The sequence below is a fragment of the Pleurodeles waltl genome, chromosome 3_1 (assembly GCF_031143425.1).
Source record: "Pleurodeles waltl isolate 20211129_DDA chromosome 3_1, aPleWal1.hap1.20221129, whole genome shotgun sequence".
Taxonomy (NCBI): domain Eukaryota; kingdom Metazoa; phylum Chordata; class Amphibia; order Caudata; family Salamandridae; genus Pleurodeles; species Pleurodeles waltl.
This window is the reverse complement of record NC_090440.1, coordinates 1,349,652,088-1,349,674,540: the sequence shown is the minus strand read 5'-3', so window position 1 is coordinate 1,349,674,540 and position 22,453 is coordinate 1,349,652,088. Positions and strand designations below refer to the sequence as shown.

The following is a 22,453-nucleotide window of genomic DNA, read 5'->3' as shown; positions in this document are numbered from 1 at the left end:
TAGAAAAAAGGAATGCTGTAGAAATATCAATGACACAAAAGCCACAGGTGTGATGGGAAAGGAGAAGGGTTTCAGGTTCTAGCTCTTCTCTGAGGAGGACGTGGGACAGCTGTGAACTGCCAACATGTACAGCAGTTGTGTAGTGAGGCTGCCATCAATAGGACCAGTATGAATAAGTATGTTTTCTGTTACACATTTCAAATCAAAGTGTTTCAAATGTTTATATAACAGAGTGCAAAGGAATGCATGTTTATTCATTTTTTTTTTTTTTTTTTTTTTTATAATTTACCTGGGGTGATGCTGCAATTTGTTGATTAGACAATGTATGCCCCACAGATTTCCAGACAACCACAATGTTGAAACATAACTAATTCTTTACTGACTTAGTAAACAGCTACACAAACGCCACAAACATAAAAAGCGCCTTGAGATCCTCATGGGTGAGTAGTGCGCTTTACAAATCCCTGATTGATTGATAAACCACACTGCCTCAACACTTGGACAGCTAACCACCAATCCTGTAACTCCTGACTGTTTATGCCGATTGGCTATATAGTTTGAGAGATCAGAAAGATGTTCTACCAAAGTTGTAACCTAGCATAGACTTAGGGTAGATATCGCTTCCTTTGGCCTACTCACCGTACTAGTGTCCAAGCTGAGTGTGCTTCCATGCCGGTGACCATCCAATCGGGAGTCCATCTGTGAGGGAAGAGTAAAGGGGAGGGAGTGTCTGTTGGTCAACTCCCGACTCGCCCAGGGCTCTTGAGCACTCAGACCTGCAGCAGGAGCCTTTGGAATTGGTCGTTGTTGCCAAGGCTCCCCCTGGCGGTTTGATGGTACAGGAGGCAGTTTGTCCCTTGCAGGAATGTCCCCAGGTGTGGAAGGTAATGGACGTCTCTGTGGTCGACACTCTGCTCCAATGCAAAGCGGTCTATCAGGTGGGGGAGGTGGAGGAAGGTCTCTCAAAATCGGAGGCATTGGCAATGGTTTATCCTTATGCATGGCACCAGAGCATGCTGAAGACTGAAATGGAAAAAATACGTCGGATGCATAAGTGCCAGAGTCAATTAAGGCAGCCTTTTCATTGTACAAAATATATATCTAAAGCATTAGCTCACACCAGCCCTCCTTTAAACTGTCTTTTACTTCTCCAACCAGACACAGCTTGAAGCGATTGTGATAATGAAGAACAAGTTTCCTTGGGCAACTCCGTTCTAGTGGATACTTTAACTACAGATTCCTCACCTTGTGAACATCTCCAGGCACCAAAGTGGCTCTGCAAAATCTTTCATAGCATTGCTCCTGCTTGGGAAGGTGTCGCCATGCGGCTCCATAGAAATGCCAATCCATTCCGGTTGTGACATATGTAGACACATATAAGCACCACCCATGTGCATTGAAGTCGGTTTTTCATTATTTTGTCCACCCCCTAAAATGATGAGCCCAATGACCAATTGAAAAGCCTGTATACAGATTTCTACACTGGATCGTTTTAGACCAAAGAGACCATTCCACAGATCAGGGAGGTGGGAGGACAGTGAGGAATATGCAGACAGAGTATCCACCAGAAAGTGGTTTAAAGAAGCTTAGTAATTTGTTATTCTGATGGGTACTTCTAAAAGCAGATTCCACACCTTGTGAATAGATACCAAACCAGTAACTACCCTGGTTATTGGTCTATGCAATCGCTCAAACTGAAAAATCCTGCAGAATTGAGCAGGGAAAACAGTCATCTAGACAGTCCAGGCTATAAAGGCGATAGTGTTTTGTGCATGTGTGCATGGATACCCATGCAGCTGACTGATGAATAGAGGACAGGTACTTTGCCTACGAAGCGGAATCAGCCTTTGCCCTGGTGGAGGGCTCACAAACATAATGAAAGCTATTTTATAGCCAGCGCATAGCAGATCTTCATACTGAGAATGCTCTAACGAGAGACGGTCTGTTTCTGCAAAGCCTTACCCTACTTCACCCCTGCTCCCCCTCCCTCCCATCCCATCCCCCCGTGAATCCCACAAAGGATTGATAGTCTACGTAATGTTTCTTGGTACGATCAATTCGAAAAGCTCAGGGGTCTCTTCTCTTACAGTTCAAATAATGGAGTCTCTTCATCTTTTGAGGGATGGGGCAGAGTAAAGGAGTAAAGGTGAGAAGAGTGAGGATATGTCTGGCGTCAATACCTTCGGCAGGAATGGTGTTTGAGGTCTTAGCACCAGTTTGTCCAGGAAAAAAGTGGTACAATGAGGCTGGACAGAGAGGGCCTAAGCATAATACATCTCTAAGAGAGACCTTTCGTACCCACTCCAACACGTAAAAATATTGACACTATGTTCTCAGCAGTGGCAAACTGATCAGGGATTCTCGCCCACTTCTTTAAGCAATTGCTAATCATGATCCGCTAGGCGTCGCTGACAGTCTGCCCTAGCATTTAGCAATCTTGCCAGTGGCATACCACCAGGAAAATCACAGATGATATAGACAACTTCAAAAGCACAGAGCCTCCTAGCACGGAACTCTGGATCCCACTCTGCCCCTTTTGTTGCAATACCACATAGCGGTGAGAACCTGCAGTTGTTCCCCCAATGATGGTGGGCAGGAAGGCTTTCAACGTCAACTCCAAAGAGTTGAAGTGGTAGCAGATCACCAGCGAGCAATACCCTTTGATCTCCACCTCTCCAAGCAGGCCTCCCCAACCCAGGAGCGAGATCAGTCACCATTGTCAGCTTCGAGTGGGGTAGACAGAGGAAGCAGTCTGCTGCTAGTCCACTAGCGATCAAGCTTTCACCACTGTAGATCTTTTACAGTCTCCTCTGACATCTGGATGAAAGTAGATAAGTTCAGTTGGCACTGGACCAACTGAGACTTCAAGTTGCACTGCCACCTGGCATGATCGGTGAGCAGAATGGAAGACTCTAATAGGCCCAAAAGTCTCAGAGCCATCTTCACATGGACCCCGGACTGAGGTTGAAACATAAGGCTTTTAGCCCATGTCTTGGACTTGATAGCCCAGAGAAAAAGCTCTATCCAGGATAGCTCATATAAAAAGGAGCCTCCGCAAAGGAGACCGGTGTGATAGTCGAATTGATCGAGAACCTCAAAGATGTTAAGAAGTTTGCAGTTATCTGAAGATAGTCAGTGACCAATTGTGGCAAGCCAGCCTTCAACATCTAGTTGCCACAGTAGGGGAAGACTGGTAATCCGGACCGTCTCAAATGGACAGTAATCATTGCCATCACCTCAGTGAACACCAGAGGGTCACTGATGAGGCCAAAAGGGAGCACAGAAAACTAAAATGGGATAGAGCATGACTTGGCCCAAGTGCTCAACAGCGTGTCACTAAGGGCTTCAATGAAAGGTAAAAGAGGCTTGGGTTGGTGTCTGGCCAGGTAATAGGACCTCTGTGAGGACATTCACTTTAACCTCAGTAGCTGGGCCCTAGGAGGCACAACACAGGGAACCAGAAACATGCCAAAGATGCACAGCATAACTTCTCCAAAGTCTCTGACTTGGTGCAAGGTCGTGGGTGAGCCCAGGACCTTGGGAAGCATCGGCATCAGAGATGGGCACAGCTCCTCTGAAGATCGAAGGCTAAAGGCACAGTGAGGCCCTCACGCCTTCTTTGGAGAGTGGCGGAAAGGGGCAGAGTCCTGCTTGGACTTTGTGCTTTTTCTTTGACTTACCCACAGTCTTTGACCGCGAGGAAGATTGGTCTCAAGAATGTGTTCGGGAACATCTGAAAGGTGTAAGGGGTGAAAAGAAAACCGAGGGGGGAGGGGGAGCTGCAAGGACCGAGTCATAGCCTGGGACTACTTAAGCCACTCGAGCACCAAGTCGGTTTTGTGTCTGAAGAGACGGATGCCATTGAAGGGCATGTCCATAAGCGTAGCTTGGACATCCCCCAAAATGCCAGCCGTCCTCAACCAAACATGGCACCTCAAGGACACCGTAGATGAAACCGATCTACCCAGTGAGCCGGTTGTAACCAGTCCACATCGGATCATTAACTTAGCTGCCTCTCTCCCATCAGCAACAGCTTAAGAGAGAATGGCCCCATCCTCCCCTAGGACCGATGGTAGCACCTGCACAACAGTGTCACAAAGTATGGGAGTAACAGCACAAAAAGCATGCAGTGTTCACGGAGCGCAATGTCAGGCTGGAGGAAGAGAAAAATTTCTTTCCAAGCTGGTCCAGTCTTTTGGATTACCTATCCGGGGATGCGGAAAGGAATGCGCCTGGGGGTGTAGAGACCTGGATAACAAAGTTTCTCAGGGGTAGGGTGTAAGGAATACAGGGTCGTTAGGCACAGCGGTGGGCAATTGTCCTAGTGACAGGAGCCCCTGTGCTGGGTTTGGACCAAGTCCCCAGCAGGACATCAGTGAGGGCCTAATTGAGGGCAAGAGGGGCTCAGTTTAAAGAGGAAGCCACAGGCTGAAGCACCTCAGTCAGGAGGTTGGCCCTGACTGTCACAGAAGGCAGCTTGAGGCCCAGAACCTCAGCTGCTCTCCTCAACACCACTGAATACGACACTCCCTCCTCCGTAGCCATGGTGGGGGGGGAAGCATGCCAGTGTCCAGGGTAGTGTCTAGAACATTGGCTTGATGGGATCGATGCTGACCGCGGGCCCAGACGGCGTCTGAAGCACTGGCAACAGCATAGTCATTGGGGATTGTCACAGTGATACGACCGACGCCAGTGATGATCTGGAAAAAGATCCCTGGGCGCCCTTCGGAGGTGAGGCTGAAGCAGAACCCGAGGGGGATCATTTTAACCCCACAGGGCCCAAAGTGTTCCAAGTGTGTCAGACTGCCCAAAAATGAGGCACATGGCCTCATAGAACTCGCTGAGTTGGGCAGGGGTGGCTCCGGCTTCTGGAAACCCAGAGAGGTGCAGAGCCAACCATCCTCTCGACAGAGACTGAGACAGAACCGAGCGCCAGGCTGCAAGAAGCTTTAGTAATCGCTCCTTCAAAACCTTCGGGTTCATGGCCCGGCACTCTGAGCATGACTTTGGGTTATGGTCGCGCTCCAAACACCAAAGACACACAAGGTACGGATCCGTCACGGACATCATCAGATGACAGGAGTCGCAGTGCTTGAACTCTGTCTTACGTGACATCGACGCACTAGAAAGTCAAAAATTATTTGAAAAAAGTCGAAAGAAAAGAGTCAACAAGTGACTGTGAGGTAGCTCTTCTTTGGATCTGCGCATAGGCTGGTGTGGAAAGAAAGAATTGACATCAGCACACCAGGGTGGCACCTGTATATGACCCACAACGTCAAAGCCAGTGACCAGATGTCAATGACGGACAGAGTCAACCAACGCCACCTAACGATGCACAGAGCTACTGCTAGACAAAAAAATCTTCTGATCCAGGCTGACACCTGGGGGAAATTCTAAGTTAAGGAACCTGGAAGTCTATCAGATATCAGTTTGCAACAGTCCCTACTAGGCTGGAAACATTATTTTTTTTAAAGGAAAAAACTATTTTCACCAGTGAAATAAAAGCAGAGCTCCCGATCCACATCTGAAGGACTGAAAAGAAAAGAACGTATTCAGCGTGCATGGGTGGTGTTTAAATGCAGCTTAGTTGGTCACCTCCAGGGCTCCGGTGAGCAGGAGTATTGCTTTTAATTTTACAAATCCAGTCTGGCATCTAGGGAAGAAGTATCTACCAGAACCAAATTACTTTAAACATGCATATCATTTTAGATTAAGCATGCAGGTTTCCCCAAGCTGCAAGAACAAACTGTATAATCATATAGGTCATATATGAGTCCTGCTCTGCTCCAAACAATCTGCATACTGGTGAGTGATAGATGCAAGTCACATGCTGTTTTGAGAGAAGTTTTAACTAATGTCGAGGCTTCAATTAATTAAGTTGTTAAAGGAGCCTCAAGGTTTCACTTGGGATTCAGCAGGCCTCAAATAAAACATCAAAACTGTACTCTGCTTTTCTTCCCTGTCTGAACTCTCAACTGCTCTGAAAAACAGTGAAAACAAAAGTGTCTCACTAGCAGGGGGCAATATAATGCCATAGACAAAATCTTGGGGACCAGGGGAAGAATATCAAAAGTCACCCTGTCCCACTTTCTCCTGCTTCAGCATCTACTGCCACATTCCTTTTGCACTTTTCCCATTCCCACTGTAGCACATTCAAGTAACTGCAAAATTGCAACTCGAGTTTCACAAAACTCCTCAATAAACCATATGGAGAATAGCAATACATCAGGTTTCCATATTAGTGCATTGGTTGAATTGCTTGTTCAGAGAGTGGAAGGAAAGGCCAGCCAGATATTGAGAATCAAAAACTAGGGCAGCCCAGACCTAGGAATAAGGCTTTTTTTTATTTATCTTTTTAATGGGTTGAACACATGATACAACAAAGCAATCATGCAAAAGAACATCAAACTAGTACGTGTGCACCTAAATATCATAAATTGCAGTATCCCTAAGAGGGCGTAGATCAAACACATTTCAAGAACATAATATGCTTACTACAGTGTGACTTAGGAAGAATATCATGGTACATGTTTGGGGGGCTCCAGGAAACATAGGACATTGACTGTGGGTTCCAAGCAGAAGTAGATATTCAGTAGGCCGGATTGAGGATTTTGCAAGGAGATCACCCTTCCTCGGGATTGCAAAGGGCAAGATGCCCTTAACGCAATTTGGAGCAGATCAACGGTTCTCCATATCAGAGACTGTGGTCGGCAGATGTATTGCCCTCCAGGCTCTAGACCATCAGGGATTGGGGACTATTTTCGTTGTTCAGGGTGGGTAATTGTCATTCTTAGCCTCCACATTAAGACTATATGTATCCCAATTGTAAGGAAATGCCTCCTTGGTATGGTTACCCCCTGACTTTTTGCCTTTTGTTGATGCCAGTTATGATTGAAAGTATGCTGGGACCCTGCTAACCAGGCCCCAGCACACTGTTCTTTCCCTAAACTGTACCTTTGTTCCCACAATTGGCACAGCCCTGGCACACAGATAAGTCCCTTGTAAATGGTACCCCTGGTACCAAGGACCCTGTTGCCAGGGAAGGTCTCTAAGGTTCACCAGCATGTCTTATGCCACCGAGGGGACCCCACACTCAGCACATGCACACTGCTTCACAGCTTGTGTGTGCTGGTGGGGAGAAGATGACTAAGTCGACATGGCACTCCCCTCAGAGTGCCATGCCCACCTCACACTGCATGTGGCATTGGTAAGTCACCCCTCTAGCAGGCCTTAAAGCCCTAAGGCAGGGTGCACTATACCACAGGTGACGGCCTAAGTGCATGAGCACTATGCCCCTACAGTGTCTGAGCAAAACCTTAGACATCGTAACTGCAGGGTAGCCATAAGGGTATATGGTCTGGGAGTTTGTCAAACACGAACTCCACAGTTCCATAATGGCTACACTGAAATCTGGGAAGTTTGATATCAAACTTCTCAGCACAATAAATGCACACTGATGCCAGTGTGGGATTTATTGTAAAATACACCCAGAGGGCATCTTAGAGATGCCCCCTGAATACCAGTCCGACTCCTAGTGCTAGGCTGACCAGTTTCAGCCAGCCTGCCACAACCAGACGAGTTTCTGGCCACATGGGGAGAGTGCCTTTGTCACTCTGTGGCCAGGAACAAAGCCTGTACTGGGTGGAGGTGCTTCTCACCTCCCCCTGCAGGAACTGTAACACCTGGCGGTGAGCCTCAAAAGCTCATGCCTTTTGTTACTGCACCCCAGGGCATCCCAGCTAGTGGAGATGCCTGCCCCTCCAGCCACTGCCCCCACTTTTGGCGGCAAGGCAGGAGAGGATAATGAGAAAAACAAGGAGTCACCACCCACCAGTCAGGACAGCCCCTAAGGTGTCCTGAGCTAAGGTGACCCCTGCCTTTAGAAATCCTCCATCTTGAGTTTGGAGGATTCCCCTAATAGGAATAGGGATGTGCACCTCTCCCCTCAGGGAGGAGGCACAAAGAGGGTGTAGCCACCCTCTAGGACAGTAGCCATTGGCTACTGCCGCCCAGACCTAAACACACCCCTAAATTTAGTATTTAGGGGCAACCCAGAACCCAGGAAATCAGATTCCTGCAACCTACACAAAGAAGGACTGCTGACCTGAAAGCCCCGCAGAGACGACGGAGATGACAAATGACTTGGCCCCAGCCCTACCGACCTGTCTCCAGACTCAAAGAACCTGCACAGCGACGCATCCGACAGGGACCAGTGACCTCTGAGGACTCAGAGGACTGCCCTGAACCCGAAGGACCAAGAAACTCCAGAGAACAGCTGCACTGTTCACCAACTGCAACATTTTTGCAACTTTAAAGCAACTTTGAAAGAACTCTCCCTTCCCGCCGGAAGCATAAGACTTCTCACTCTGCACCCAATGCCCCTGGCTCGAGCTCCAGAGAACTAACACTGCAGAGAGGACTCCCAGGCGACTGCGGCGACGTGAGTAACCTGAGTCGACCCCCCTGCACCTCCACAGTGACGCCTGCAGAGAGGATCCAGAGGCTCCCCCTAACTGCAACTGCCTGGTAACAAGGAACCCGACGCCTGGACCAAGCACTGAACCCGCAGCCCCCAGGACCGAGAGGAACCAACCTCCAGTGCAGGAGTGACCAGCAGGCAGCCCTCTTCCTAGCCCAGTCGGTGGCTGGCCCAAGAAGCCCCCATGTGCCCTGCCTGCACCGCCTAAGTGACCCCCGGGTCCCTCCATTGCTTCCTATAGCAAACCAGACGCCAACTTTGCACACTGCACCCGGCCGCCTGTGCCGCTGAGGGTGTGTTTTGTGTGTCTGTTTGTGTCTCCCCCCCCCCCCCCCCCCCCCCCGGTGCTCTACAAAACCCCCCTAGTTTGCTCCCCGAAGACGCAGGTACTTACCTGCCAGCAGACCGAACCGGAGCACCCCTGTTCTTCATAGGCCCCTATGTGTTTTGGGCCCTCCTTTGACCTCTGCACCTGACCGGCCCTGTGTTGCTGGTGCGGTGACTATGGGGTTGCCTTGAACCCCCAACGGTGGGCTGCCTATGCCGAGGAGACTGACTGTGTAAGTGCTTTACTTACTTGCAAAACCTAACTAAACTTACCTCCCCAGGAACTGTTGATGTTTGCAGTGTCCACTTTTAAAATAGCTTATTGCCATTTTAACCTACACTGTGTGTACTACTGCTTTAATTCAAAGTTCCACTTATTAATTGTGTGGAGTATCTTGCATTTTATGTATTTACTTCAAATCCTGAATCTTGTGGTTCTACAATAAATTAAGAAAATATATTGTTCCATATAAAAACTATTGGCCTGGAGTTAAATCTTTGTGTGTGTGTTCCTCATTATTGCATGTGTGTGTACAACAAATGCTTAACACTACCCTCTGATAAGCCTACTGCTTGACCACACTACCACAAAATAGAGCATTAGAATTATCTAAATTTGCCACTATCAACCTCTAAGGGGATACCCTTGGACTCTGTGCACACTATCTCTCACTTTCAGATAGTATATACAGAGCCAACTTCCTACACCAATGTCCCATCTCAGTCTTCAACAGGCTCCTGTAGTGTAATGCTTGCAGTGTATTGGCTTCGGCTCGAGCCCACAACAACAAGGACTGCAGCCACTGCTTCGTGTCCTGCGCTGTTGAAGCTTTCCATGCCATAGCTATTTGACGCTTAAAAAGGAAAAATGCTAAATCAACAAATCAATGTAATTGTTTGAATAATTTGGCCTTATTGAGGAATAAGGCTAAGGGTTGCCAACAACCATGGTAGCAGAAGGAAAAGTACCTCCTCCCTGTACACCATAAATGCCATTTGAATAAATTGAGGAGTTATTTTGCCAAATTATGACGTGTGGCCGCAGACCGAGGTCCTTTATTGGTCACAGAATGACCAACTATGATTGAGAACTATAAAAAGTAAAAAAAAGAACATAAGGCAGTAGGGTGAACCTACTGTGGCCCCTCCAGGCCCATCTGGTAAGGACACAAAATTTTAATATTAATTTAATTATAAAAAAATAGGTGTATCGCAAGATTTGATAATGGAGCGTAGGATTCACAAATCCCACCAAATAAAACAAGTGGGGGCAAGCATTCAATACACGACTGCTGTGCCTGGCCATCAGCCACACTTGGGATTTGGCTGCATACAGCGGAGTGGAAGAGAGAACTGGCTGAAGGACTGTTCCTACATCACAACCACAACTGCGCACAGATGAAGTCCATGCAACTGGATGCCAACGGTGTTGGAGCTAAGACTTGCACCTAACATCACTGCACAGGGCTGGGTAGTGAGGACTGACTACAGAGGGTTGGGCACACAGTCTTCAGGCAAGACTCTGTCTTGGCTGCTATCGGACAAACTCAAATTTAGTATATGATCAAAAATGTGATTGAAAGCCCCCAAAAGTCCACTAAAAAACAAAATTTCTAATTGAAGTTAGGGTTAGCTTTGGTTAACACCTGAAAATACATTTAAAAAGAATTAAAAAAAAAAAACACAAAAAACAGTTAAACTGCAGTTATGGTCATTAAGTAAAACCAAAACCACACTTAAATTTGCAAGTTATGTTTGGGTGCACAATCTATAACTTGCACAACAGCCACACAAACCATAACCTGAACACCAAATGCAGACATATATATACAAGCACACATACATAAATATATTATATATATAGTAGCATATTGAGTAGCTGTGGCTCAGACTGTGGTTCCATTGAAAATTTTTGCTTAATTTACCTTTAACTTTCGACACATTTGGCAATCTATTAACTCAGATAAGATTCAGCATACCAAGGTTTGTGAAGATCCATCCATGAGGCAAAAAAAAGGAGGTGTGGGTAAAAATCAGCGATTAAGTTAATTCCTATCTTAGCTCCCGTAGGAAATAATTGCTCATGCGTGCAGCTCAAACAGCTGGATGGATTTATGCAAAACTTGGCATGAAAGGAGAACTTCACTTAGAAAGTGTACTTTCAATTGTTTGGTGTACATCTCTTCATCTGTCATGACTCGCAATATCTGTCATTTACATTTTGAATTATTTCCCCAAATGTGAAAGGGTAGAGAGGTGCTCCAAAAAAGGAATCCATCCATGCTGAAAACTCAACTTAGCACTGACTCAAAGTGTCATGCTGTTGGGGGGAGAGAAAAAAACAAAAAAACAGCCAAAGGGAGCACCATAAGTATTGCCTGAGCCCGGAGTGGTGCTGAGATGCACCGAGGTATGGAATAATGTGCTTTGAACCACTTCCTCCAAAAACCTGGTTCAAGGCACTTGAATTTGATTTAAAAGGAAATTGCAATCAACATGCGGCCATTTTAAGTGCTGCAAAACACCATTATGTGCTGAAATATAAGCTTTCTGCCATAACAAGCATTTGCAATGCAATAGGTCTTGCATTTGCTTGATTTAGAGCTATTGGCATTGTAAATTCAAAACTGGACTTTTATTGCTACATAAACTGGTCAACTCTGCCTCATAATTTCGTTTTTTCCTAATATATAATTGCAGTAGCCCTGCATATAACTAAAGCACTACCATTTACCTTCTTCCTCTATCTGCAGCACAAAATGAAAATGTTGCCATTTAGCATCCTAATTTAAATCTGCCATGCTAATTCCAATAGAATACCACTTTCGACACCCCACTACCACAATTACTGGCTGGCTAACACAATTCCCCCAAAAAAGACAACAGCCACGGAGGATAAATAAATTAGAAGGGTCACCCCAAACATATCAAGAGTGTCCAAACAGCCATTTTGTAATACTGTTAAGTTGGCCTGAATTATGATTATTATTAAACATATATAATTATAATTTAAATCTTTATTGAAAAACTTTTGGCATTAGACTGTAATGCTCAAAACAGCTACTAGAGAGCACCATAACAAAAATATAATTTGTAAGAAACATGGTCAAGTAACCATACTGTTAACCACTAGAGAGCATAACCCCATGAAAAAAACAGGAGAACTTAATGCAGTGTAACCATATACTTGGCCCCTAGAGGGTGTTTTTAGGGCTAGCTGGCCTACTGCAATGATATTATAAACAAAGCCTTTAAAACAAAACTCCTCCCAGCTGTAACACAATTTCTAGCCAGGAGAAGGCTTAAAAGACACTGAATGTTGGGAGGAGTTATTATTTTGGAGTCCCTACTAACAGTGTGGGGATCCAGAGATGATGTAGACAGAAAGAGGGCATTGTGGGCAATGTTTTGAAGATGGGTCCATTGTGCTAGGACTGCGATAGGCTGAGTAATGAGTAAAAATGTTTTGGAAAAGTAATACACTCCAAAGCAATATGGGTCAAAATTCCTTGACACAAATATTTTAGTATGCTGATATGAGTGCAATGCTTAGAACCACCCCTAGAGGACATTACAACAAAAATAGCATTTCTAAGAAACATGGCCATGTAACTATATAGCTAGCCCCTGAAGGACATAAAAAGAAAATGGCAATAAATAATGTAGAGTAACCCCTAGAGGGCATAGTGCATTACATATTTTCAGGGGTAGCAGGCATATAGCAATGAGATTACAAACAAGGGCCTAAAACCCAGCTATTCCCAGCTGTAAAACAAAAGTTCCAGACACGAAAATGCTTAAAAAGATACTAAATGGTGGGAGGGGTTATTTTGTGGTCCCCACTAACTTAGTGTGGGGACCCAGAGATGACCTAGACAGAAAGTGCGTCGTACTGGATGTTTTGGTGGTGGTCCCATTGTCCTAGGACCACCACATGGTGCGTTATGGACAGAAATATTTTGTAAACGTTTTTCCCTGCAAAGCATTATACGACAAGTTTCCTGAGTACAGTGAATATTGTAGTATCAGCTCTGCCGCGGTGCTGGGAAAGCAGCTTTCGCTTTGAGGATTTCTGTTTTACGTAAATCATTCACCAATTTCAAGTGTTTTAAGGGGAGAGCCACAAGAAATGACTCTGGGTAACTGAACAACGTGACCAGAGCTTCAATACCGCCGACCGAGTTCACACTGTTATATATGCAGCATGGACGTTAAAGACAAAAAAATATAGTTTGCCCACGCTGAAGTAAATCAATCATAAAATTATCCATGTAACAGGGCAGTCTGCACGGCATGACAAAAACAGCCTCAAGGCAGGACAAATGTAAAGCATTTCCTAATGACAAGTGATTTTTGAAAATCTTCCTATTTCAAAGAACACCACTTAGTAACTTTATTTTCATATTAAAAAATATTGGAATATAATTTTCCATGAAAAAAGGAAAAAAACAGCCTTCAAGTGGGAGTTGGACATCAGCGATAGTTTGGGTATTATCTGTCACTAACAACAATATCCCTGCCCGCACATCAGGTACTGCAAGACAACAAAAATTAGGAAATGTACCTCAAAATATGAGTTAAGGCTAGAGATATTCAAACTTAAAAGGGTACCATACTGCTTAAATTAAGGTATTCTATCAACATCAACTGAACAATGGCTGCCTTTAGTTAGACCCCAGTGCTGTGCGCCATGCAACGAGCAGGTGGTCCTAGATGCCTTACCTTTGAAGTGGTTCCTGGGCTCGAGGCTCCAAGGGGATTGGGTGCGCGGTGGGGTGGGAGATCCAATCGTGGTGGAACAGGGGGAAGAGAAGGAGCCATGGAGACTGGGGATGGTGGACGTTCCACCTACCAAGGAAAATAGAGCCACTGATGAATTTGGAAGAACACGAAAATGCATATTCTACTGGGCTTTATCTTGGAACAAGAACAAAATATACAAAAATGAGAAACTCACGGTCCGTGATTGTCAAGCATACTCTGCGAGGCATCAGACCAACCACATCATTGCTAGTACATACAAGGCAACCTCATCACACCGCTAAACAATACATGAACTTCAATGCAGTATTCAGCCATCTCATTCAGTGTCAATGGGCACAAAACTCAAAGTAATGAACAGCACAGGAAGTATCACACACACAATAAAAAAAAAAAAAATCAAGGACCAGCTTCCCCATTCTAATTGTGCCTAACAAATATGGGTTTTAGGGCACTACTGTGCCCTCTAGTATAAAGGCCGAGTAATTTTACCACATGTGGTGCAGCTAGAAAGTGGGATTTGTCTGCTACATAGATGGCCTTCTATAAAGCTCGTGGTATAAAGCTGCCCCTTCATCCCTCACAACCAAACTGCATGAAGAAACTAAAAAGTGATCAAGAATTCTTACCAAATCTCTCCTCTTCCCTCCCCCATTTCCATACACATTACCCCGAGTGGGACGCTGGGTGCCTTTCTCTTTCTCATTCTCTCCCTCTCACCTTCTTACCTCCCTTCTCCCCCTCCACGTTTAATATCATTTTAGCCTAGCTCAGTGTTGATTCTCATAGCTCCCCTGACCTCGTACTCCCCCCACCCCAGCCCTTACTCATTGCATCTCGCCTTGTTCTACTTTGCAGCCATCTCCTCTTTGACCTAAACCATATCATATCTAGGACTAACCACATTTCTTTCTCGGTCTTTATAATTTATCTCTATCACTTCTACAATAGTCTGCTTTGTCTTTCTACTTTCTACCTCCTCAAGGTATATTCCCCTAAATCAAACACTACTTGATGTTCCTCAGACATAATACATACTGCACTCAAACACTTCACCCACTGCTATAAATGTGATCTTTTGTCACTGTTCATCTTATTTGTCCAGGGGAAACACCAAATACACTCCCAGCCCCATTAGCGTTTCCTCCCGCAGCCCTCACCCCATCAAGATCAGCGAGTCCCATGTAAGTAGCATAATAGATGACTGAGACGCAGCTCACTGCCTGCCAATAAGTGCACCTGTCCCTCCTTCCCTTACAGATGTGGCTGGGTGATCGTACCTCAGAATACTGCCCTTACCTCCAGGGCTTAAGGGAAACAAGGAGACAAATCAAATGATGATCCGCTTACGTTCCACCCGGAGTCACTAGATGTTGAATATGCTACTAGATTGTCAAATGAGGAGGCGCTCTTTGAACCTCTGAACCACTGAACTGTTATAGGAAAAGGAGTTGTTTGTGAACCAATCATCAGTGTCCTTTAGATGTGGTACATTGCTTTGTTTCACATGTCTCCCTGCTTTATGTGAATGTATGGGCAACTACACCCCCATCCCTCTCTATGTTCAGACACCCTCTCCCTCCAAACCCCTCCCCCATCCTTCCTTCTCATTCAACTCTGATGATATGCTACAAATGTCCTTTACATGCTAAATGTATAAAAAGCAAGGAAAAATGTTCAGTGTAATTGTATATTGTTGCATTTTTATTAATAAAAAATAACAAAAATAGAATTCTTACCGATGGGCCTTGCACTACCCCTTTATAAAAACAGTTAAGATTTCTTCACGCCTGTAAGAAACTGTCTCCTTAAATAGTATACCAAAATACTGTGCAGAGTCCACGTATCCCGTTTAAGTGGACAGGTGCTTGCTCTAGCAATGCTAAGGAGCTCTCTCTTCAGGGGGAGTGTGGTTGAGCAGCCTTAGGCTTATCAGAGGAGTGTTAGACATCTGCTGCATGCACACAGAAAATAAATGGTACACAGCTCAATAAGGAAATCCACACATATTTATAAAAATAACACTTGTATTTATATAATTTTAGGCAACAAATGCACATCACCACCAGTTAAGTACATTTTGAGTTAGAAATTCTTACAGGTTTGAAAAGTCAAGCGGTAACGTTATCCTATGGAGGAAAAGCATATACTTCATACAGGTACTTTACCAACTTACAGGACCAATCTTCCCGACTTAAAGTGAATACGTGGGGTGGTTACAGGTAACACCAACAGGTCACCTCAGGCATTATGGGGCAGCCTGGTGCAGTGGTGAAATTCAGCGTAGGGTGACCTGTTGAAGTCAATAGGGATCGGTCCAGTTAAAAAGAGGCTGCAAGTTGGGACTTGGGGGCCAGTCCGGCTGAACCAACAAGGGGGCTCAAGTTTCACAAAGCTCGAGGACGTAGGGACACCACTGATCCTCTTCTCCTCGGGCTGGAGCGGCTGGGTGCAGAGCTAACCTGAGGCATCAGGTCTTTGTCACCGCAGCACTCACAGAAGAGGACGCCTGCACAAAGAGGCTGCAGGCAGTGACGGGAAGTCCACAGCTGGCAAATCCAAAGTGGGCTTCAGTTCTGTGAGGCCTGGGGACCACGCTGGCACCACTGTCCCACTTCAATTCAGGACAGGGGGCACAGGTGCAGTGGTGCTTCCTGGTGTTGGTAGTAGTTTTTGAATGTCCCGAGTCCTTGCAGTTCTTCTGGGGGGCCTGCAGGATGCAGGGGAGCCCCTCAGTTACTCCACAGGAGTCCGTTGGTCTGGAGTGATGCTTGGCACAATTGTTGAGGACAGCAGGCAGGCTGGCAGGGTTGGCGCCAAGTTAGTTGCTAGTCTTCTGTTCTTGGTTTTGGGACTCCTGTGCGTCTTCTTTCAGGTTGTCAAGATCTGATTTGCTGGTGCCAGGGTGTCCCCATCCCTTAAATACTAGATTTAGGAGAGTGGCTAATGGGCTATTTATCCCTGGGGTCAATAAACCCCCTTTATGACAACTTCCTGTGGGAAGTGGGCATAACCCTGTCCCCGAGTTCCTAATTCTGTCATCACCAAGATGGCAGACTTAAATTTTGTGTCCACATCAGATAGACCACCTTAGGGGTGGAACTAGCCTGAAGGTGGGAAGGCTTCTCTGACTACTAATTTTCCAGACTGTCCAGGTGCCAAATAGGCTGGGGGGTTGGCATCCCCTCACCTCTGAGGAAAATAGATTTGCATACCAAAGGAGGTGGGCTCTTTGAAGTTCTCACCTTGGAATGCTATTTTACAAGTCATGATGTTGGAAGAGGTGTGCAACACCTCCTGCCAAAGAAAGCTTGGCTCCTGACCGCCTAAGAGCATGAGCTCTCACCCTTGGGATCAAAAACTCATCCATCTGTAATGGCAGGCTGGCTAGAACCAGTCAGTCAGCAAACCCGTAGACGGTAGGTTTTCAGGGGGCATCTCTATGGTGCCCTCAAGGTGCATGTAATAGCAAATCCATCACTGGAATCAGTGAGGGTTTATGAATACGAGATGTTTGAAACAAGCATCCCTTTGTTCAGTGAAGTAATCATGTAGCTAAGGAACTCGTTTTGACCAGTGTCCAGCATATTTATTTAGAATGGCTTCCCTGGTCACTTACTACGTTCAAGAATTAACAAAGACATAACAGAGGTGTAGGAAAGTAGCACTTTTCTGACACAGTTAACCCCTCTTTTTGCCTTGTGTCTGTGTATAGGCTGAAGTGCACTGGGATCCTTCTAACCAGGACCCCACTGCCTGTGCTCTCTCCTCTAAATTTGGTTGCTGGTAAACTTTACACCCTACAATTGGCATACTGGCGCATCCATTTAAGCCCCTAGTATATGGTACTTAGGTACCAAGGGCACTAGTACACCAGGGGTCTCCCGTGGGCTAAAGCATGTATTGTGACACCCATGAGAGCCCATGCAAACTGCATCTGCAGGCCTACCATTGCAGCCTGCGTGAAAGGGTGCATGCATCCTTTCACCACCGATATAAGGCTTACCTTATATCCTGGTCACTAGACGTAGACACTATAAGTCACCCTTCTGGTAGGCCCTTCAGCCAGTGTGAAGGTACCCATGCATGAGCAGGGAACTCCATTCCCTGGACTTTGCAAGTGTGGGGAAGCAATCTTAAGGTATGTAGTGAACGCTGTTCAACATAATTGGCCCAACTACATTATGGCTTCTCAGAACCTAGGCATGTTTGGTATCAAACATTATGGAATCATGCAACTACACAGATTCCAGTCCTAGTTGCATGATCCCCTGTGCTCTGGGGGTTCATTAGAGGATTCCCAAGTTCTGCCTGTGCAGCCCTATGGAGACTAGGTGCCAGCCCACGCTGCTGCCGACCCCAGACACTGCTCCGCCCTCCTGCTGGAGAGTCAGACTCAAGCAGCAGAAGGAAAAACAAAGGATTTCCTGCAAGGAAGAGGTGTGACCACCTCTTCCTTTGTATTAGGTGTCTATGGGCTGGGGTGGGGTGGTCTCTGAGCACCACTAGACTGTTTTGAAGGGCACTTTTGGTGCCCTCCTTGCATAATCCGGTTTGCATCAGTTCAGGAACCCCTGTTTTCCGCTCTGGAATGAAACCACACAAAGGACAGGGGAGTGACCACCCCCTGTCCAGCTCCTCCCCCAAGGAGGTGCAAAGAGCTCTGCCAGGTGGCTGGTTGATTCTTCCACTGTGGAAACAAGGATATGCAGAGGCACCTGGGACCACTGACTGGTTAGGCCAGGTAGATGATGTCCCTGACCCCCTCTGATAGGTGGGTCACTTCAGAGAGTCACCAACCCCCTTTTAGGGTTACTTAAGGCCTCCCACGAGGGTGGGTCCTCAGATATGTCGAGCAAGACTACACAAGGAACTCTCTGCAAGACATCTTCTGCTACTGGCCCCTGTGACCACTGCTGGTCTGCTTTGGAACCGAAACATGCCTGCTTCTGGTGGGAAGGCTCCCATTGCAACACTGGTTCTTCAGATCCTGCAAGAATTCTTCAAACTCCAAGTGAGTGCATCCTTCAGGTAACAAGGACTCTGTTTGCACCTGGAATCACAAAGAAATCTCCCCTGGAGTTAAGGAGTCATTACCTTGCATCTGTAAGCACCTCAAGACAACGACAACCAGCTGTGGATCCTGCTGTCCCACAAACAACGTGAAGGCTCTGCTCACAGAACACAGGTGGCGATTCTGTGGTCCTCTTTGGGTCCCTACTGTCTTCTGGTCCACGTGGGAGACTGGGGACCCGTGTTGCTGCCACTGGAACAGCACCCCTGTGTACCACGACTGCGGCTCTAGACAAGGCTTGTTGGCTCTTCCTCCAAGAGATCCTTGAGCACCGAGAAGCCCCAGCCTCCAGAACTCTACAAACTAAAGACCAGCCTCCATTTTGCAACTCCTGCGACGTGGAACTTCTGTTTTGTTGTGCTGATGAGGCCTCCTTGTGACTCAGTGTCCATCGCCTGTGGGTTACTCGTGGGGGCTCCGCGTGCAGATATTTCCAAAGGAAGATATACTGCTAGACTAGTAATTAGTGCTGTATTAAAGAATCCTTTAGTTTTGCAACAGTTGTGTGGTTCTTTATTGTGTGAGAGTTAATGTCTGATTACTGTGGTAATGCAAGTGCTCTACATTCTTCCAGGATAAGCTTTATCTGCTTGGCTCTGCGACTCCTATCTGGACACCTAAACACTATCACTAAGGGTTGCATGGACTCAGTATAGGGTATCACACCATAGGTGTACAGCAGAAACTGAGGCAGCCTCCTACAAGAGGGATATCTGCTCCTGTGGCTACGTACACACATGTAATATAATGCACCCTGCCTTAGGGCTGAAATGCATGCTGTAGGGGTGACTTACATATATTGCATGCAATGTCAGTGGGCATGGCACACAGGCCATGTGCCATGTTGTCTTTATTTTATTTCTGCACCAACACACTCAGCCTGCAATGGCAGTCTGCATGAGCTGGGTGAGGGGTCCCTTACAGTGGCACAATACATGCTGCAGCTCTTAGGGACCTACTTTGGTACCCATGCACTAGGTACCTGGGGTGCCATTTACTATGAACTTGGGGTGCCAAAGGTATTGCCAATCAGGGGAACAATTGTACAGCTTAGGAGATCTGGCACTGAGAATATGGATACCAGGAACCTAGTGCACTTTGTCAAAATTGCAATGAATACCAGGCAAAACGTGGGGGTGACCATGTCAAAAGGGGGCACTTTCCTACAACTCCTTACAAAGCACTATAGCCTCTTTTCATGCTCCATTCTCTTCTCAACAATTTAATCCGGGCTAAGGCTTTGTCTACCGAGCACATAAAAATGCTCCTAATTCAAAATATGCAGAGTATGAAAAGGTAACATGCAATGTGATGAATTAATGTTTTTAACAGTTAATGTATATTATATTCAAAGATTGATTCAGAACGTCTGATACCTAAATACTTATGCTACAAAACATTTTAATAGTGTGATTTATAGTCCACCTGTCCATGTCATACTTTAAATATACAGAGATCATCAAGATATTATCTTAACACTAAAATTATACACAAACACTCATCTAATCAATACTGATTTGACAACCATAAAGTAAATGATGACCAGATGGATAGTGTGCTTAGACACAGTAAATGAACAGGGAAGACATTTTAAGTACATGTGCTGGACACTGGTCAATACGAGTTTCCCAGCAACATGATGGGTTCACTAAAAATAGGGATGTTTGGTATCAAACATCTCATATTGATAAGCCCACACTGATTCCAGTATTAATACATGCACCCAGATGGCACTTTACTGGCACCCCCTGAAAACCTACCAACTGCTGGTGAGCTTACTGACTAGTTATACCCAGTCTGCCACCAACAGACGAGAATCTAACCCCTCTCAAGGGTGAGTCTTTGCTCTCTATAGGTCAGAAACAAAGCCTGCTCTGGTTATATATACCCCTCTCAACAGTATGACCTGCAAATCTGCATTCCAAGGCAGGGGGCTTCAAAGAAGCCTACCACCGTTCACATGTAGAACTGGCCTTCCTCAGAGGAAGATGCCAACCAACCCCGCCATGCCCCAGGGCCCATCTGGTACCTGTACAGGTGAGAAAATTAGTTATACAGGAGGCGTCTTGCATTTCCAGGCTGGACACACCCCTATCGTGACCAGCCTGAAATGCACATAGCCTCAGGAATTCAGCCATCTTGCATGTGGTGTAATTAGGAATTATGGGACAGGATAATGTCCCCTATCCAAAGGAAGTGGTCATCCAGGGTGTGTAGTGACCACAAGGGTAAGTAACCGATTGGCTACAACCCTTCACTCCCTTTAACACTACCTAAATTGAATATTTAGGGGACCCCATGATACCAGGACTTTAGATCTTCGCTGGACACAAATAAAAGTGGACAGGAAGCTTGCTGATCCAGAGAACCTACTAGTCTGCATCCTGCACTTGACCCTTGTGAAGCAATTGACCTGTCCTACTACTGTAGCTTCCAAGAAACCAGGAGAGCTGCCAGTGCCTCGCTAATCTCCCAAAAAAACTCCTTTGGAGCCGAGGAGCATTTGCAGGCACCCAAAGAAAGAACCAGTACCACCAAAAGCAAAACGCCGGACAGCACCACTGCACCCGAGCCACCTAGCAAGAGCTCAAGTGGGCCAGTGTGGTTCCCCGGCTCTCCATAGACGAAGCCCACCCCAAGCTTGCCCTCCGTAGACTTCCCGACTGCTTCTACAGCCTAATTCTGCAGACCCCTTTTCTCCGCAACCGCCTCTAATGACACAGGCCCGACTTTCCACTGCACGGGACGCACTGGACCGAGGAGAAGAGGACCATGGTGCCCCTACATCCCCCAGACTTCGGAGACCCCGAGCTCACTTGTAGGATCAGCTGGACAGGATCTCCAATCCCTGCTAAAACTTAAAAACTACTCACCCGATTCCGTTATCTTGGTATCAATGCTTATATAAAAGTATGTGTTCTTTTTATAAATTGGTGTAGGATTTATTTAGTGTCTCACTTACTGTATGAGTGTATCATACATGCCGAGCACTACCCTCTGATATGCCTAAACCCTCAACCACACTACCCAAAAGGAGCATTGGGGGATGTAATGTATGCCTCTGTGATACTTTTGGGGATTGATTGGACTCTTTGCACAGAGTACCTAATTTTGGTCCACTATGTAAAGAACCAGCTCCTATAGATTTCAAGAGAGAAAGTGGTCACTGAACACTCTTTAGCAATATGGTCACTAAGACCTCCTTAGAATAGTAACCATGGCAGACTTGCGGGGTGGCCAGCGAGAGACTCAATCAATAACTTTGCAAATCATTACCACATTGAGACACAACAGATCCCTAAGTGGGCCAGGTTTCTAGATAGCTTGTCTGCATAGTTGGATTTTTGCTTCAATCTATAATTCTGGTTTTCTGGGATCAACGGATGGGTTTGCTGCTCTATTCTGTTTATGAATATCAAAGCAGATCACAAGATGAAGGACAAGGTTTGAATTTGCAATCTTGAGCTTCACTATGGGAACGTTCTTTGAATTCCTAAATAAGGCCTGTACACCATTTTTAAAGATGAAGTGCAGGTGTAAGGTAATTAAGAAGATTCTTAATTAGGCATTCATGGCAAAATTAACTTTCTAATGGAAACTGCTGTGCAATCTGAGATTGCGACTGCTGAATTCGGTAAAGGAATAGTGTCAAAATTCTCCTATGTAAGAGGCCATGGCCATATACACAGTTTCCCAGTATTTAGGCTAAAGACAGTTTCTCATCCCCATGCATCTGACTGGAAGCGGAAAATCTCGAGCAGTACCTCTGTGTGCTGTTAGTCGGCATCAGCAGATCTGCGCTGACATGTTCT

General features: G+C 46.0%; 1 protein-coding gene across 3 annotated transcripts in view; it reads right to left on the bottom strand.

Moving 5' to 3' along the window:
• Positions 1–22,453, bottom strand: part of CBL (Cbl proto-oncogene) — a 404,076-nt gene that overhangs the window by 126,237 nt on the left and 255,386 nt on the right. For 2 of the 3 annotated variants that reach the window (XM_069224841.1, XM_069224840.1), the window contains exons 10-11: positions 13,529–13,654; positions 640–1,023 (exon numbers count right to left, since the gene is read on the bottom strand). In XM_069224841.1, the coding sequence (XP_069080942.1) occupies positions 640–1,023; positions 13,529–13,654 (510 nt within the window). The remainder of the gene's footprint in view (positions 1–639; positions 1,024–13,528; positions 13,655–22,453) is intronic. The other variant, XM_069224842.1, reaches the window with a different exon arrangement.